Below are 16678 nucleotides of genomic sequence, written 5' to 3'. Positions count from 1 at the left end.
AGGAAATATAACCTTTCATGATTGTGCATTTCAACACGGATCATGCAATATAAAAAAGAAACAAAAGTCTATACACACTTAGACACAATGTAATGTTCTGCCAAAAATATTGTAAAAATCCAAAAAAAGACACAGATCTCCATCATCCAAAACATACAGTTATACCAAAAAGTATAAAAAGTCTCTGTTTTTATAAAGTTATACATTTACTACTTTAATTAAAAAAAATAGTTTTGTAGTGTCAATAAACAGTGTTTATCTTGATGAAACTTTACCTGGTATGTCATTGTTTTATTGCCTAAAAGACACTCAAATAAGCCTTTAGAATTCAAAACTATGTCTAGTGTCATAGTACTGTCACAATTATTATTTAATGGACCATGTAATCATCACCCTTGATGAGTTTATTTTAAGATCTTGCATTTCTTTTTTGAAACAGCTTGTAATACTCTCTCCTTAAATAATGCATTGGTGAGAATTCCTGCAACGGAGTAATATCAGCTCTACTGCAATGGGTAATTAACACCATATAGCATACCATGATAATTCTGGTTAATCTTTTTTTTATTACATTTGTGATTTCAAAATACCATGCTGAATCAAAACGTCATAAAAATGGAATGAATGTTCTTGGTTCAACCAAACTATTGGACATATTCCTCAGATCATCTACTGAGCCCACACTTTTATATCCAAGTTGAGATAATGTGGTATTGCACAGGCGCTGTACTGTTTGCACAATATCAAATGCCAGATTTAGTCTCCAGCTTTCTGCTGTTGCTTTTGAATTTCTTGTGGTGGTAAATTTGTAATTTCCTTCTGCATTATTGCTTCCATTTGTGTTTTGTAATATCCATGTATGGACTTTGGGATCCATGCCCAGGCCAATGAACTTATAAATTTCTTTGGCTTTCTGCACAGGCTCCTTTGCCAAGTCTTCATACCTAATCAGCATATATTTCCCCTTTAGCCAAGCAGGCTTGCTAAAACCAGTCTCTACTGAATCAGATAGATCTGTACAAGTCCTGGTTATTTGAGAAAGGTCTATATAATGTGGTCTCCTACCAGTTGCATTCCAAATCTTCCAAGCCCTAAACTGGTCCATGAACGCAGTCATCCTTGATGCCAAGATTCCCCTTGGATCTCGCACTAGATGCACAATCTTTAGATTTAGTCTGGGATCTTCTGAAAGAATCTTCAAATCCTTAATTTCTGGAATTCTGACTGTTTTAATGGCCATATGACTCCTGCCCTGACATGCTGTAGTGGCCAAAGTGAGGTTGAGTGTACGGCAGTTTTTAAAGCACCATATTTCTTCTGGCTCAAGCTTGTCATGACTTTCTTCACACACTGGTGGAGAGCATAAGGCACTGCTAGATCCTCTCCTGAAAAATGAAGCTGTGGCATGATCTTTGGGTTCTGGTTTAATGTAAGTCTCCAAGAAATAAAAATCACAGTTGTAGAGATTGTGTAGCAAGTCTCTATAGGCTCCCAGAAGGGCACGGCGATCTAAGATTTTACGAAGTCTGGCACTTGAGTTGGTGAATGCTTGTTGAACATGGTACAGAGGCTCAAACAAATAGAAAATGTCTGGGTGTTGGTTAAACAGCTGCCCTGTGAAGGATGAACCACTCCTTGTTGTTGCAAATAGGACGATATGTTTCCTTGAAGGAGAATGAAATGACTCTGGAGTCTGGTGTCCATCATCACAAAATAGTTTCCACTGATATTCTAAAATGCAAAAAGATAAGTGATTATTGACACAGATATTAAGTGACATATACTGTATTTTAAAGACAAAACTGCTATTTGCATCGAGTTAAACATACAGTAAATAAGCCATAAAAAATCCAAACCTAACAACCAGCACTAAAGAAGAATAAGAACATTCTCTTGTGGTAAAGTAACATTCCATTACTTATTAAGTCTCAAATTATTATTAAGTGCAAGATTGTAATTTCAAGTCTCTGAAGAGAGAAACCTATAGCTGGTAAAGGCAGAACTATGATATGATGGATGCCTTGCTTAATGGACAGTGATTTCAACTGATGGACATATTACAAAAATTGGTGTAGTCAGGCTGCAAACTGCATTTAAAAAAACTGAAAGCATGACAAAGTAATGAAATTTCACTGCAAAATTGTTAAGATGCTTCCAAAAAGCACTTTATTATCTTTGTGTCTTAGCTAAAAAACTTCATGACATCTTCATAATCTCTGAAGTTTCACTGATCTTAATGCATAAAGAATAGGGTAGAAATGCTGCTGAAAGAGTGCTGGCAAGAATTAAATGTTGTAGATGCTTTGCATGTTATCTGGTTTAGCTGTGGTGGTTTTCTATCCAGTATATAATTTCTAACAGATGAAACTATGTACAGTGCTTACCACCCTTACGCCTGCGAGGAAAATTATACCTTTCAGTGCAGTCTTCTCAAAATCCCAAAGCCATAACTATAGCACAACTGATGAACAGTCAATCAGACTTGTGGCTCATTCCTTCTGGTGCTCTTCTCCATTAGGAGTCCTCGATCGTCACTTTTACTTCAAGACTCAACACTCACGTCTTCACTCTCAGCTGTTCTTGTTTTTAACTCTTCATAAATGCAATTCACTACATTCACCTGATGATAGTAAGGATTATTGAAACTTATTCTTTTGTACTACTGAACATCAGCCAGTTTCTAAGCTTTATTCAGTTGCCTTAAAAAATCTCTCATGATTTATCCTGTGCTGAATTTTTTCTTTTGCCTCTTTTTCCTCTTTAACTTTAATCCTGTAAGATATGCTGCATAGAATTATAAGACCTCTAATAGATCTTGCTATAAAATTTTAATCTTATGATCAATGGTTTTGTTCCTGAAGACCATGGTGGTACAGTAAATAGTGCTGCCTTGCAGTCAAAGATCTGAGGTTATATTACAGTCTGGTCACTGCACAACTAATGCAGAGTTCACATGGATTCTTCTTCTGTACTGGTATTGTATCAATGAGACTGTTGTGTGGTTACTGTCTTCCTCCCTATTCTTCCAGTGATATAAAATGAAATAAGTTTCTATACAAAATAAGTCGATGAAATAAATTTTTAACGCATGATAAAAATACATCAAAAACCGAATGATACTCTGCTCCGAATGCCTCATGGTGCAGGTTTTTTACTACTTAATAAATATGTGCTTTTGTTTACTCCTTTCATTTATTTTTTTTTCTTTATTACAATGTGAAATATAAGTTAGTCTCATTAACACCTTCTATATCCAACACCCTGTATCTAACATCCATGCCCCATAACCCCAGTTTCTAGCTGTAGCTTTCTGAGAGTACAAGACCCCAAAGTTTACTTTGGAGTTATAATGATCGGCAATACATATCTCTAATTTAAAAATGCTGATAACTTGAGGGCACAAAATGTTACAATAAAAATGACTGTTGTACAAGATTTATTAACATATTTTTATTACAATGGGGTGGCATATTAACACCAATGCAGTTATTGGTAGATTGGCAAACATGTCATTTAGATACCTTCATCTGGACTAATTATTATTTCAGTGATATCTATTTTACTCTTTATAACTATTCCGATTAATCTGCTGGCCCTCTATGTTCTGTTTTTACTTTGTAGTTTAGTGGTATTGCCCTCCTAAACACCCACCAAATTCTCTTAAAAAATACATCTAATAATATTTCTTCATCCTCAAAAAACTGAAATAATTAAAATGTTCATGTTGAATATGTACATTGCCTACATCTTTCCCCTCACAAAGTTTATGCTACCAGTATGTCTTTGGCAGCTGATCGCATTTGTCACTTTTGTTACTTAAATGTTTCTGGCACGTGTTTTCTTTGGAATCGCCCCACAGGTTCTGTTTTGGTCTGCTGTCTTTAACTGTCTCTTTTTTATTCTCTCTGCTATTATCTCCTTTTTGCCTCAAGCATTTCTCCTTCTGGACCTCTCTACTCTTACCCCCACTTTTATCAATCAGAGTTTACTTTCTCTGGATTCAATTGTTCTTAAATAAATACTGGTCTCTTGTATGAAACCTCCTGTTTTTCTCTTTGTAAATTTCTTATACTAGGGTGTTGTACTGTGTTAGCCATTATGAATGTAGTGAGAAGTCAAGCAAAATAACACCTTTTATTGGCTAAACTGAAAATATTACAATATGCATGCTTTTGAGGCAAATCAGGCCCCTTCTTCAGGCAAGATGTAATCAATTAGCCTCGAAAGCTTAAATTTCTTGGATTCGTTATTTTTCAACCCAGTCTTACTTCAACCTTGAGCAGCACAGATCAGCAGATCATCCCACTCCATTATTTAGAATGGGCAGTCTGCTGTGTATTTCACTGGGAGCTAGTTGACTGGTGTTTTGTCCCCAACCTTAATGTCTAATTTGTCTTCTTTGGGGAGTCTGTTGTGCCTCGCTCCCTAGATCTGCTCAGACAGAAATGACTTTTGATATTTTAGTAACCTTATTTACATAATGGTTAGGCATCATGGTTGGGATTTGTTTTACTACTTATTTTCATTGTTATTTTTTGATGTATAGCAATTTTCATTGTGTCTGTTTTCTTGTTCACCTTCAGTAAAAATGGGATTTAAAAACTATCTAGATTTATTTTGTATGGTGTTGCAAACCTGCCAAGAGTGCATTTTTTCAAAAAAGCTTACAGTGAAGCCTTGAAAACATAAATTATATAAAGTGATTAAACATTTTCTTGGCTAAGTGGTTCTTAGTTACTAAACTCTAGACATTCTACAGTATTAAATCAATTTTTCCACTTTTTACTTGCTTTGCAGTATCTAACAGAGATAAAAGCTTACTTCTCTAATTATATACTTAACACATTATATAATAGTGGCAGTCATACCATGTCTACAGAATCTCTATAATAGAACAATAATGTCTGTATGTGTGTGTGTGTGTGTCCAATCGCATTGGGCAATCTGATTGGTAATTTTGGCTCTGGTCTGATTGCTCGGTTTTGCTGTGTTTACTGAGACAAACGTGATTGAGGAAATTGTTGGTGGAACAATGAGAGTCACATTCAAATACTTAAAGTATCAGCAAGAATATGATGGGGGACCGTCTATCATTTCTTGAATTCAAAAAGTGGACATGAGGCAAGCAACGCACTTCAAAATAACAGATTTTGAGAAGAAGGCTCTACGGGAACATAATCGAGTGAGGAACAGAAGTGCATACAGAGGAAGGACATAGGACAAATACTGAGGTTTCATGTGAAGTAAGACAAATCTAATAGTCATGCACTTATCTATTTGAGACTGGCCACTTGGCTATATGTCAGATTGGCCATATGTCAGTCACATAGTGTACAATTCATTGAAACTGAGGCTCTGTGGGTGTAATGTGAGTCACTGGTATGCATACTTTAACTGAGAAATATGGAGAAGCACAAATCTGTCTTCACATCTCAGTAGCTACATGCCAGGTCTGCTTAAGGCAGCACATTAACATGCCACTGGTGGGTCACGGATTCATATTGTTGGTTCACATTTGGGTTGTGGTGGGTTACATAAGCCAGTGTTTCTCCACCACTTAGTCACATCACTGGTTGCTGCTGGTGAGTTGAGTGTTTCTGTTGTGGGTTTGCTAGTGGTTGTGGAGGGTTGCCAGACCCTCTGCATGATATGTTTCCTGCTCATTTTACCAAAGGAACAGTTTGTAATTGTTTCTGGTGGCCTTTCAATGAATCTAAAATAGCAAAATTCAGTCCTGATAATTAACTTTGTAAAATGGTATCTGAAAACTTTGCCCTTAAAAATAAAAAAACAACCTTAAACTTTTAATTTTCTTGTTGTTTCTGAGAATATTACTCCCCATTCTACAATCTCAACTTATCTTTCAATCAAAATACCACAAAGTACCATACCTGCTATTGACACCAAGAACACCAATAATTAAAGGCATGCTGATTCTCAAATGATCATTTACAATATTTATCATAGTCAGATTTAGCACATATTTAAAATTAGTACATAGACAGTTGGTTAAGAATTTATCAAAAATGTGAATCTGAGATTGAGGCATGGTGGTCCTATAACTGAGCCTGCCCTTTTAATTAGCTTGTTGATTTACTAATTAGCTTGTTAATGTCACCTGCTCAGTACACCGCCTCATACTGTCCATCAGAGAGTTGTATTTGCATCCATTCCTAATGTGAACACTCATAAAATTATAATGGCTGGTGTGTTTTAAATCCAGACCTGGATGGGTCTCCTGCCACAGAAGCGATGACATTTAACACTGCAAAAACAATAAGAGAATTTGTAATTGATCACAACTTATCAGAACCCTGGAGATTTCTAAACCCAAACTCAAGAGCATATTCCTTCTACTCACTAGTGCATCACTGTTATTCAAGAACTGATTATTTCTTTATAGATAACAATTTCTTGCCCACAATTAAATCTTTAAAGTACAACGCTATTGTTATCTCCGACCACGCCCCTTTGATCATGGAGCTCAAATTATTATGCCCCACGTACTCATCTTGCAGCTGACATCTTACCCACTTTTATTAGCAGATGAGAACTGTACAGATTTTATATCCAAGCAAATCATTTTTTATAGATAAATACATCCTCAGAGATCTCTGCAGGAATACTCTGTTAAACTCTGAAGGCTTTCTTAAGAGGACAGATTATTTCATATCTTTCCCACAAAAACAAATCAGAAACCAAGAAGGCATCAGTGCTAATCAGTGAAATTAACCAGACTAGATCAAGAACATGCCTGGTGCCCAAATGAGACACTTCATAGAAAAAGACATACGGAACTCAACCTCTTGACAACTAATGAAACATCATTACTATGAACATGGAGAAAAGGCTAATAAGATCTTAGCTCAACAAATCCACAAGTAGGAAGTTCGCAATGCAATGCCAGTAATTACCAACACAGATGGAGACAAAATCATTGACATTAAAATATAATGCACACATTTAGAGACTACTATAAGTCTTTATATTCTACTTAGTTTAAAGAAGACAAGACACCACCTAATGTGATTTTGGATGCATTAGATACTCTCAGTGCATAGAAATTGGATAAACCTCTGGCACTCTCAGAATTACTAGATGCTATAAATTCACTTCAGAGTGGAAAAGCAGCAGGCCCTGATGGCAAATGTTATAAAAAAATTTCAAATAAGTTTGCTCCCCTTTTATTAGCAACATTTACAGAAGCCAGAGACAACCAAACTCTTCCTCAAACTTTTCGCCAAGCATTAATTACTGTCTTTCCTAAGAAAAGTAAGGACCTATTACAATGTGCATTATACAGACCCTGCAGTGGGTTGGCACCCTGCCCAGGATTGGTTCCTGCCTTGTGCCCTGTGTTGGCTGGGATTGGCTCCAGCAGATCCCCGTGACCCTGTATTCGGATTCAGCGGGTTGGAAAATGGATGGATGGATTATACAGACCAATCTCACTACTGAAGAATGATGTTAAAATACTCTCCAAAGGATTTATTAAAGGCAGACACTTAGCTTCTTAGAGGTTAGGAGCACGCACTGATACAGTGCATTGCTGCACCCACCATATCACAAGCCAACTCAGGATCCCAGATTAGGACCTGAGTGCAGCCATGCAACAGGTGACACCTCAACACCACACTAGTTCAGATGGAATGGAACAGTGCATCGTTTTTTTATGGTGGCTTGAGTGGCAATTCTGTCACCAAATCCTAGGTCATTCCCTGCAGGTTGAAGGGCCTAAATGCAGGGCTGGGTACAGATTAACATCATGCCCAGGATGGTGCACTGTGCTCCTAACTTCCTCTCAGCTTCTAGTCTTTGATGCCTATTTAATGTAATATATTCACCGACAAAGTCTAACACCCAGGAGATATTATTACTGTTAGCTTGTTTATGAGATAAAGGGGATTATCAGAGAAGGACTTGAACAGAAAATATCACTATATGCAGATGATATTGTGCTATATACAGTATACAGTATCAGATCCACAAAATACTGTGCCTGCAGTCCTAACAGCACTAGCAGAATATCAAAAGATTTCTGGACTCAAAATTAATTTGAATAAAAGTGTGCTCTTTCCAGTGAACTCTCTAGCACACAATATTAGATTGGACACCTTCCCTTTTATCATCACAGATCAGTTTAAATACCTAGGGGTAAACATCACAAGTAAACATAAAGCTCTTTATCAACAAAATTTTGCTCTCTGCATGGAAAAACTTAACCAAGACTTGCATAGATGGTCTACTGTTCATCTCACTTTAGCTGTACGAATTAACACTGTCAAGATTAATATCCTTCCTAAGCTTGTTTTTCTATTTCAAATCATTCCAATATACATTAATAAATCATTTTTTAAGGAGTTAGATTTAATCAAAACCTCATTTATTTGGAATTTGAAATCCATGCATCCAAAGGGCGACCCTACCAAGACCTACGGCAGAAGGTGGTTTGGCTCTACCTAACTTTCATTTTTATTACTTAGAGGCAAATATACAAGCTATAAAAACCTAGTCATTGTCACAAATAGATGAACATACACAGGCTTGGTGTGCAATGGAAATAAAATCCTGCAGTATGTCTTTATACTCCTTGCTTTGTACCCCAGTAAATACTAGTTAAGTCCAATATACTAACAACCCAATTGTGGTTCATTCACTCAGAATATGGAACCAATGTAGGAAGTACTTCAAGACAGAGAAGCTTTTATCTGTGGCACCTCTGCACGATAACCACCTTTTTCCATCTTCTCAAATGTACGCAGTTTTTAATGTTTGGAATAAATATGGGATTAAATCACTTAGAACTTTGTACATAGATAACGTCTTTACATCCTACGAACAATTACACTCCAAATTTAACTTTTCATCAACAGAAATCTTTCACTACCTCAAAATTAGAAGCTTTGCTAAACAATATCTGCCCAATTTTCCTCACCTCCCACCTATTTCTATTCCAGAAGAAATATTGATCAGTCTTGAAGATTTAGACAGCAGTTCTGTATTATTTAAAAACATTTTAAAGTCCCTTTATTTTAAAGATCCCATAGTGCAGTAGGAAAAAGATCTCTTACTCAACATTTTGGAAAAAGAGTGGAAGGCAGCCATACATAGAATTCACTCAGAGCTCCATATACGCAAAGCAGTCAATTATTCAACTTACAATTTTTTATTGAGCACGTGCCTTGTTTAAAATTGTCCAAAATGTATTCAAGGCAAGAAACAACCTGCAAACGTTGCAATCAAGTTCCAGAATCATTGGGCCACATGTTTTGGGCCTGAACCAAATTAACATTCTAAACCAAAATCTTTAAATGCCTTTCAGACAGCCTCGGTGTCACAATCCCTCCTAACCCATTAACAGCTGTGTTTGGTGTAATTCCAGATAGGCTTAAAGTGGAGAAGGACAAACAAACTGTGATTGCCTTTACTTCACTATTGGCACGCAGACTTATCTTGCTCAACTGAAAGAATCCTAGACAACCTCTTTTAAGTCAGTGGGTAACTGATGTTTTATATTATTTGAAATTGGAAAAAGCAAACTCTCAGTTAGAGGATCTGTGCAAAACATTTTTTAAAACCTGGCAGGATCTAATAAATAATATTTTAGAAAAAGCATTTCAATTGGGGAAAAGGAGTTTCTTCCCTTTTTTTTCCCTATTCTTAAAGTTTTACTCTGTCTGTTGGCCTTGCTCTCTTTCTCATGGGTGGAGGTTTAATTGAAATTAGTTTTGTCAAGTTTGATTTACTTGTATGGAATGTTACTTGCTTTTAATAATTTAAATAAAATGTTTTTTAAAAACATTAATAACTACATAAAATACATAGTTACATAGTTCATTGGAAAATTCTTCATTATCCCATACATGATAAAATGTAAACCTTGCTGTAATTCTGATGAAACAGTAAAATCAATTCTATTTGATTTTTTGCAGATGAAAACATATAAGACATACAGGTTACTGGCAGTAATGTAAAATATCTAACTGAGAAATAATAACACAATAAAATCTAACACTGACAAAGAAGTATGAAACTGAAATGTCATTGATTAAGTTTTTTTGTTTTAATTATTAAATTTTCTCTTCATTTTGTTTCTGTGGTTATGTTTTTAAATATGAATTTAAAAAACAACCAAAAAAAACTTGATTTTACATGAACAGTGGGATTACATGATACCAAGGAGGTAGCAAAAATAATTCAAAAAGACTTCAAAGTCCATCTATTTTCAAAAGCTATTTTTTATTTTACAGGATCAGTATGCTATAGATTTACTATTGCATTAAAACATTTCTTATTGATGGTGTCAAGTTTCTTGAAAGGTGCTATTACACATAACATAAGTAAGCTGATTTTAAAATGATATACATTGTTGTAAAAATGTAATAGGTAAAATGCACTTTTTATTAATTTGGTTCAATAAAGAATATGGTGTGTGTAGAAGCTGGGCTGCAAAACAACAAATCCTTACAATGTTCTGAGCTCCCTATGGAGGTAATAGCTTGAATTGATTCTTTTAAGCAACAGCACTGTGTTTATCTTTAAAATAATCCCGTTTGTTTAGTTTAGTTTAGACAGAAACTGACTGTTGTAAAAGATCACCAAGGTTGAAGTACTAATGATTTTGGACATTTTTTTCCAGGCCCTTTTCCTATTGCACACATTTTAACATTTATGTTTAACATTAACTGACAGAGGTACTTGGGCGTGATGCCCAGTGTGATTTTCTACACTGTGGTGTGCTCGGCTGGTAACATCACTTCTAGAGGGGCCCACCAAATCAACAAACTAATTAAAAGGGCAAACTCTGTTATGGGACACACTCTGGACCCCCCATTGGTAATAGGAAAGGTGAGAAATAAAACAAAACCTAGTGCTATTATGAACAATGCTGCCTATCCTCTCTCTGACACACTTTCCACAAATTAATTATTCAGCAGAAGTGTGTCAAGAAACGCTACTGGGGCTCCTTTATAACAACAGCAATATGTCTACATAAAGCTTCACTGTGACTGAGACTGCCAAGTTGTAAACTTTCTTTCTTTTTAATTTTCTTGCTTTTTAAAAATTCTCATGTGTGTTCATACCATAGTGTGTGTGTGTGTATATTTATTTATTTTTCTATCTATTTATTGTACCTATTTATTCATTTAAAGAGCTTCTAAAAAAGGGCAAATTTCCCCCGTAGGACAAATAAAATGATGTCTGTCTATTTCTGTATCTCTCTCTCTATCTATCTATCTATAATACTTCACTTTGTCCACTCCTGTGAACATGAAACATAAGTCAACTCGGGCTAAGCATCTATCTTTACGATAAATTGCAATTATCTAAACTGACCAAAAACCTAAAAGAATAGTGATTTTAAGAAAACACTATTTGAAAACATATACACAAGTGTTTCAGATCCAAAGAAAAATTATCTGTCTGTTTTTAGAACAACTTAATAAAACTTAGGGTCGAAGTGTTCCTGACCGTGACAAAACAGTACAGTAATCCCTCCTCGATCGCGGGGGTTGCGTTCCAGACCCCCCCGTGATAAATGAAAATCTGCGAAGTAGAAACCATGTTTGAATAGTTATTTTTATATATTTTAAGCCCTTATAAACTCACCCACACTGTTAACATTATTAGAGCCCTCTAGACATGAAATAACACCCTTTAGTCAAAAGTTTAAACTGTGCTCCATGACAAGACAGAGATGACAGATCTTTCTCACAATTAAAAGAATGCAAACATATCTTCTCTTCAAAGGAGCGCCATCAGGAGCAGAGAATGTCAGAGAGAGAAAGCACTCGCTAAGAAAAGCAAACAATCAAAAAGTCAATACGTGCTTTTAAGTATGCCGAAGCACCGCGATAAAGCAGCATTTTGTAGAGGAGCGTCCGTATACTCTAGGCAAACAGCCCCTCTGCTCACACCCCCTACGTCAGGCGCAAAGAATATCAGAGAGTGAGAGAGACAGAGAAAAGCAAACAATCAAGCACCGCGCGGGAAGCATATCGTATATCATTGAGGAGTTTTAGTTAATATGTAATACATGCTCTGATTGGGTAGCTTCTAAGCCATCCGCCAATAGCGTCCCTTGTATGAAATCAACTGGGCAAACAAACTGAGGAAGCATGTACCATAAATTAAAAGACCCATTGTCCGCAGAAATCCGTGAACCAGCGAAAAATCTGTGATATATATTTAGATATGCTTACATTTAAAATCTGCGATAGAGTGAAGCCACGAAAGTCGAAGCGCAATATAGCGAGGGATTACTATATTGGGTGTATTTATTTATCCCAGCTAGGATTCTTAAGACAGGGTGCAAGGCAGGAACAAACCCTGGACACGGCACCAGTCCATTGGAGGACTGAACACACACACACACACACACACACACACACACACACACACACATATCCAAACCACACACTAGGGCCAATTTAGAATTGCCAGTCCACCTAACCTGCATGCCTTTGGACTGTGGAAGGAAATTGGAGCACACTGTAAAAATCCATGTAGGCACAGAGAGAATGTGCAAACTCCATGCAGGGAGTACCTGGGACACGAACCTTGGTCTCCTTACTGCACCACCATGCTGCCTGATTTCTGTAAATGTTATATTTAAATTGAAAGGGTTTCCCGTTAAGCATTCATGTGGAGCTCACAGAAGTCTTCATCCTACAGAGCCTAACTTGCAGATGCACTTAATTTTTAAGCACAAGTGATATTACACTGATGTGGTTTAGATTTTTGTGTTCTGTTCATCTGGCACTGGAACTGACCGAAACACATTTCTCTTACTCTATCCTGCAATGCATTTAAGTGTGTGGTTTTGACACACCACTATCAAAAAATTGTGCAGACACAGGTGTCATCAGAAACATATTATCCCCCTGTGCGATACTGTATTAATGGCTATTGTAATGTATTTCACACAGCACACCTGCAACTTCTTGAAAGTCTGCTATTATCTCAATTATCTCTCAACAAGCTTATATGCTACTGTCAAAGGATACCCTCTTAGAGCCTGCTCTTTATCTCATGTTTGTAGTAGGATCAGAAAAATGTTAACTACAGGTGTCATTTTTAAACTTCCATGGTCAGAAGACCACATTGCTGCCTGGCAATCTTAAGCCATATTATGCATATATTTTGAATACAGTTAAGGCTTGTAGATTTAGACAGAATGCAAGAGCCAGTCCTTGATGAGGCACCAGTCTTTTAAAAGGCTTTTTTAATGCCAGGCATGTGTAATTGATCTCTCACTGCCTATACTACAGCCAGTAGTGCTCTTTATGGATCTCTCAGAAAGAGTCAGCTGTACACAGAGATCACACTGCCCCCGGTATTTCTCTATATGTCAGGCCAAATGCCACACAAAATACATTTTTTCTCTGTTTGAAATGTAAGGGGTGAGCTCTGCACAGTCAGTGACAATTTTAAATGCCAGCTTCTGAAGGTGTTCTCCTCTTGTTAGTGTGTAATTATTTAATAAATGGACTCTTTTTGATTCTTTCTCGGTGGTACAGTATGTGGCTCAGACCTGGTTTGATGCACTCTAGAACCTAACCTCACCAAGAAAGGAGTATATGTTTCAGCATACAATTTAAAACACATCATCTTTTAATCTGCTGTTTAAGCCTTCCATTTTTGTCAGAGTTATTCTGCATTCTTTATTTGCAGTATTCGATTTTACTTTGCTACTACTACTGGGGTGTTCATGTTCAGGGAGCTAAAACAATTAATATTTTTGATTCAGCCACACATTTTTCGTTTTAGGTTATTCATTTATTTGTTAAAATGTCAATCAATTATCTTTGTTCATAGCAGCTAATTATGGCTTCCTGGCAGCATTTTCTCCTATTCACACCAGCTTTTAGCAGCTGGTAAATATATAATACAGTAAGCACAAAGCACTCTACATGCACATTATTATAAATACTATATAATTTTACCAATTATGTACTAATTCTATTCATTACTATATTTTTCTTAATATGACATTTATTGAGAAATGTGTTTTAATGGAAAAATGAATAACATTTAAAATAATTTTTAAGATATTGATTATAAATGTTGAATACATATACTGCAGCAAAATAGTTGAAATAGTTTAATTTTCATTTATAAAATATTCTTTATATCTCTACTAAATTAAAAAAAAAACATATTCTTGTGAAAGCATTACTAAATGACCCCTTTTCATTTAATTTTTACAAGTATTAGGATACATGCTAGTACAGGCATATTTTATTCTTTTTATGCATTTTGTTGTTTTATAAACAGAAGGGAAAACTACAAGAACAAAATATCCCAGAGGAAAACAAAATCCAGCAAAAAAGAAGCTATCATAACTGGATTGTAACACCTAGAAATTAATGAAAAATCCCATGCTAGGATTAAAAAAACTAGCACATAAAGAAGCTCTTATAGGAAAAAATGACCATTTGTTATATACAACATACATTTCAATGGTAAATCACAACCAAACAATAATAATAATTATCTAAGCAACAAAAACAATTAAGCTTTAATTAAATAGAAGTAATGTTCATACCTAACACTACATTACCTTCAGTTGTGGAGGAAGTACTCAAACAATTTACTTAAGCAAAAGTACAAATAAACAAGCAAAAACATACTGTAGTAGTACCTTAGTTGAAGTACCCCGTTGGCTTTTCTACTTAAGTAAAAGTAAGTAAGTACTTGCTGGAACATATAAAGTATTAAACTTAAAGTACTTGCCGAATGTATTCCCCGATTCAACAGTATAATATGGCTTTAGATGTTCCTACTAAATGTTTATTTTGTTAAATACAAAACTAGTGCCGGTTATGCCAATTTAGTTAAGAATGTTGCAGATTATGCTACTAACAAAGCCTGTTTTAGACCTTTACCGGCCTCCAACCCACACCATCACTACCTCCACATCACATATGTCAAAAATAAATAACGTATAGTCATTGAAATAAAAATATAAAATCCAAAACTTTATATTGGATCAATTTGACCTTCTTTTTTTGACCATTACAGAGTTGGCACCCAAATAAAATTAGCAGGTGGGCCAGTGGATTTTCATGGGTGTCGATGTGTGGTAACAGTACAAATAAAGTATTTACAATTCACAGCAAATATGCTTGACTGTAAATAAGCAACAAAGACAAGTGCATACAGACCATTGTCATATAGAATGAAATGCTGCTGTTTCACATGATAATAAGACAAAGGCAGGTTGTGTCGCTCAAACGCATGCCACCAACACACATGCCAAAAACCAATGCACAGCACTCAAAGCACAGCATGGTGCAACATGAGATTATAAAATTAAACACAAAAGGAAAATGTAAAAAATAATTCAGCTTAGCACTACATGCTGCCATAATATGCTGTTAATACTTAAGTAAAACTACACCAGACTGATGCGCGATATCACTGTATAAAGCAGGCTGTTTAACCACTGAACTTACCTTTTGAAGAGGTGGACTTGAAGAGTCCATAAATTGAACTTCAGCTGAATTTATATTCTCAAAATGTATCTCTAATTTTTCACTTTGCTGCAAGACTAGGCTCTCTCTTTGAATGACAATCTTTGTCTTTTGCAGCATGGTAACGCATCAAATCTCATAAAAATGACTTTTGCTGTTATCATGATATATTCACTCGTACCTTTGTTTTAAAAGTTTTTTATTTAGATCTAATTGGACAAGTTGATAATTATGAGGATCGAATTGTGTAAGTGGTGGGTGCTGGGCATTGCGTTGCTGTGAGTGTCTGTACTGTCGGACTTTTCTTGTTATTAGCCTTTTTGGTAGATCTGGCCATGCATAACACATTAGGGTAATATGTTTATATACTATGTTTAAAACAATTCCAATGACAAATTGCACAAAACAGTGAGTACATTCTAATATAAATGTGTTGCTACTGTATTGTGTTGAACAAGAGAATGATCAGTGACAGAGTTTTAATTTGCTGATGATGATTTACCTCTAAATAGAATGAATCACGAACCAGACGAGTGGTACTTTCACTTGCTCTTTAAATATCCAAATGAAAGAGGGTGACAACATCATGCATGAATTTTAAACCTCTAAACCAGGGGTTATTAAATGTTTTAATCGGAGGACCCAAATTAGAAAATTGGTACTGTAATGGGACCCAAGAAAACCATTATTATAGTGACACCAAATAACAATGGCTATATCATAAAAAAAGAAATATTTTTGTTTTCTTTCAAGTATATTTTCTCAAATGAATATTACTAATAGAGAAAAGTGGAAGACTAATGTATTATTAACACTTACAGTGGTGTGAAAAACTATTTGCCCCCTTCCTGATTTCTTATTCTTTTGCATGTTTGTCACACAAAATGTTTCTGATCATCAAACACATTTAACCATTAGTCAAATATAACACAAGTAAACACAAAATGTAGTTTTTAAATGATGGTTTTTATTATTAAGGAAGAAAAAAAATCCAAACCTACATGGCCCTGTGTGAAAAAGTAATTGCCCCCTTGTTCAAAAATAACCTAACTGTGGTGTATCACACTTGAGTTCAATTTCCGTAGCCACCCCCAGGCCTGATTACTGCCACACCTGTTTCAATCAAGAAATCACTTAAATAGGAGCTGCCTGACACAGAGAAGTAGACCAAAAGCACCTCAAAAGCTAGACATCATGCCAAG

General features: G+C 35.6%; 1 protein-coding gene across 2 annotated transcripts in view; it reads right to left on the bottom strand.

Annotated features, from left to right (window-relative positions):
- Positions 1-288: 288 nt before the first annotated feature.
- si:ch73-62b13.1 (uncharacterized protein LOC100002270 homolog) overlaps positions 289-16678 on the bottom strand; it is a 40742-nt gene continuing 24352 nt past the window's right edge. For both annotated transcript variants that reach the window (XM_039760538.1, XM_039760537.1), the window contains one exon: positions 289-1731. In XM_039760538.1, the coding sequence (XP_039616472.1) occupies positions 608-1731 (1124 nt within the window). In that variant the 3' untranslated portion in view covers positions 289-607. The remainder of the gene's footprint in view (positions 1732-16678) is intronic.

This window comes from Polypterus senegalus, chromosome 8 (assembly GCF_016835505.1).
Source record: "Polypterus senegalus isolate Bchr_013 chromosome 8, ASM1683550v1, whole genome shotgun sequence".
NCBI lineage: Eukaryota > Metazoa > Chordata > Cladistia > Polypteriformes > Polypteridae > Polypterus > Polypterus senegalus.
This window is presented reverse-complemented; position numbering and strand designations above follow the sequence as displayed.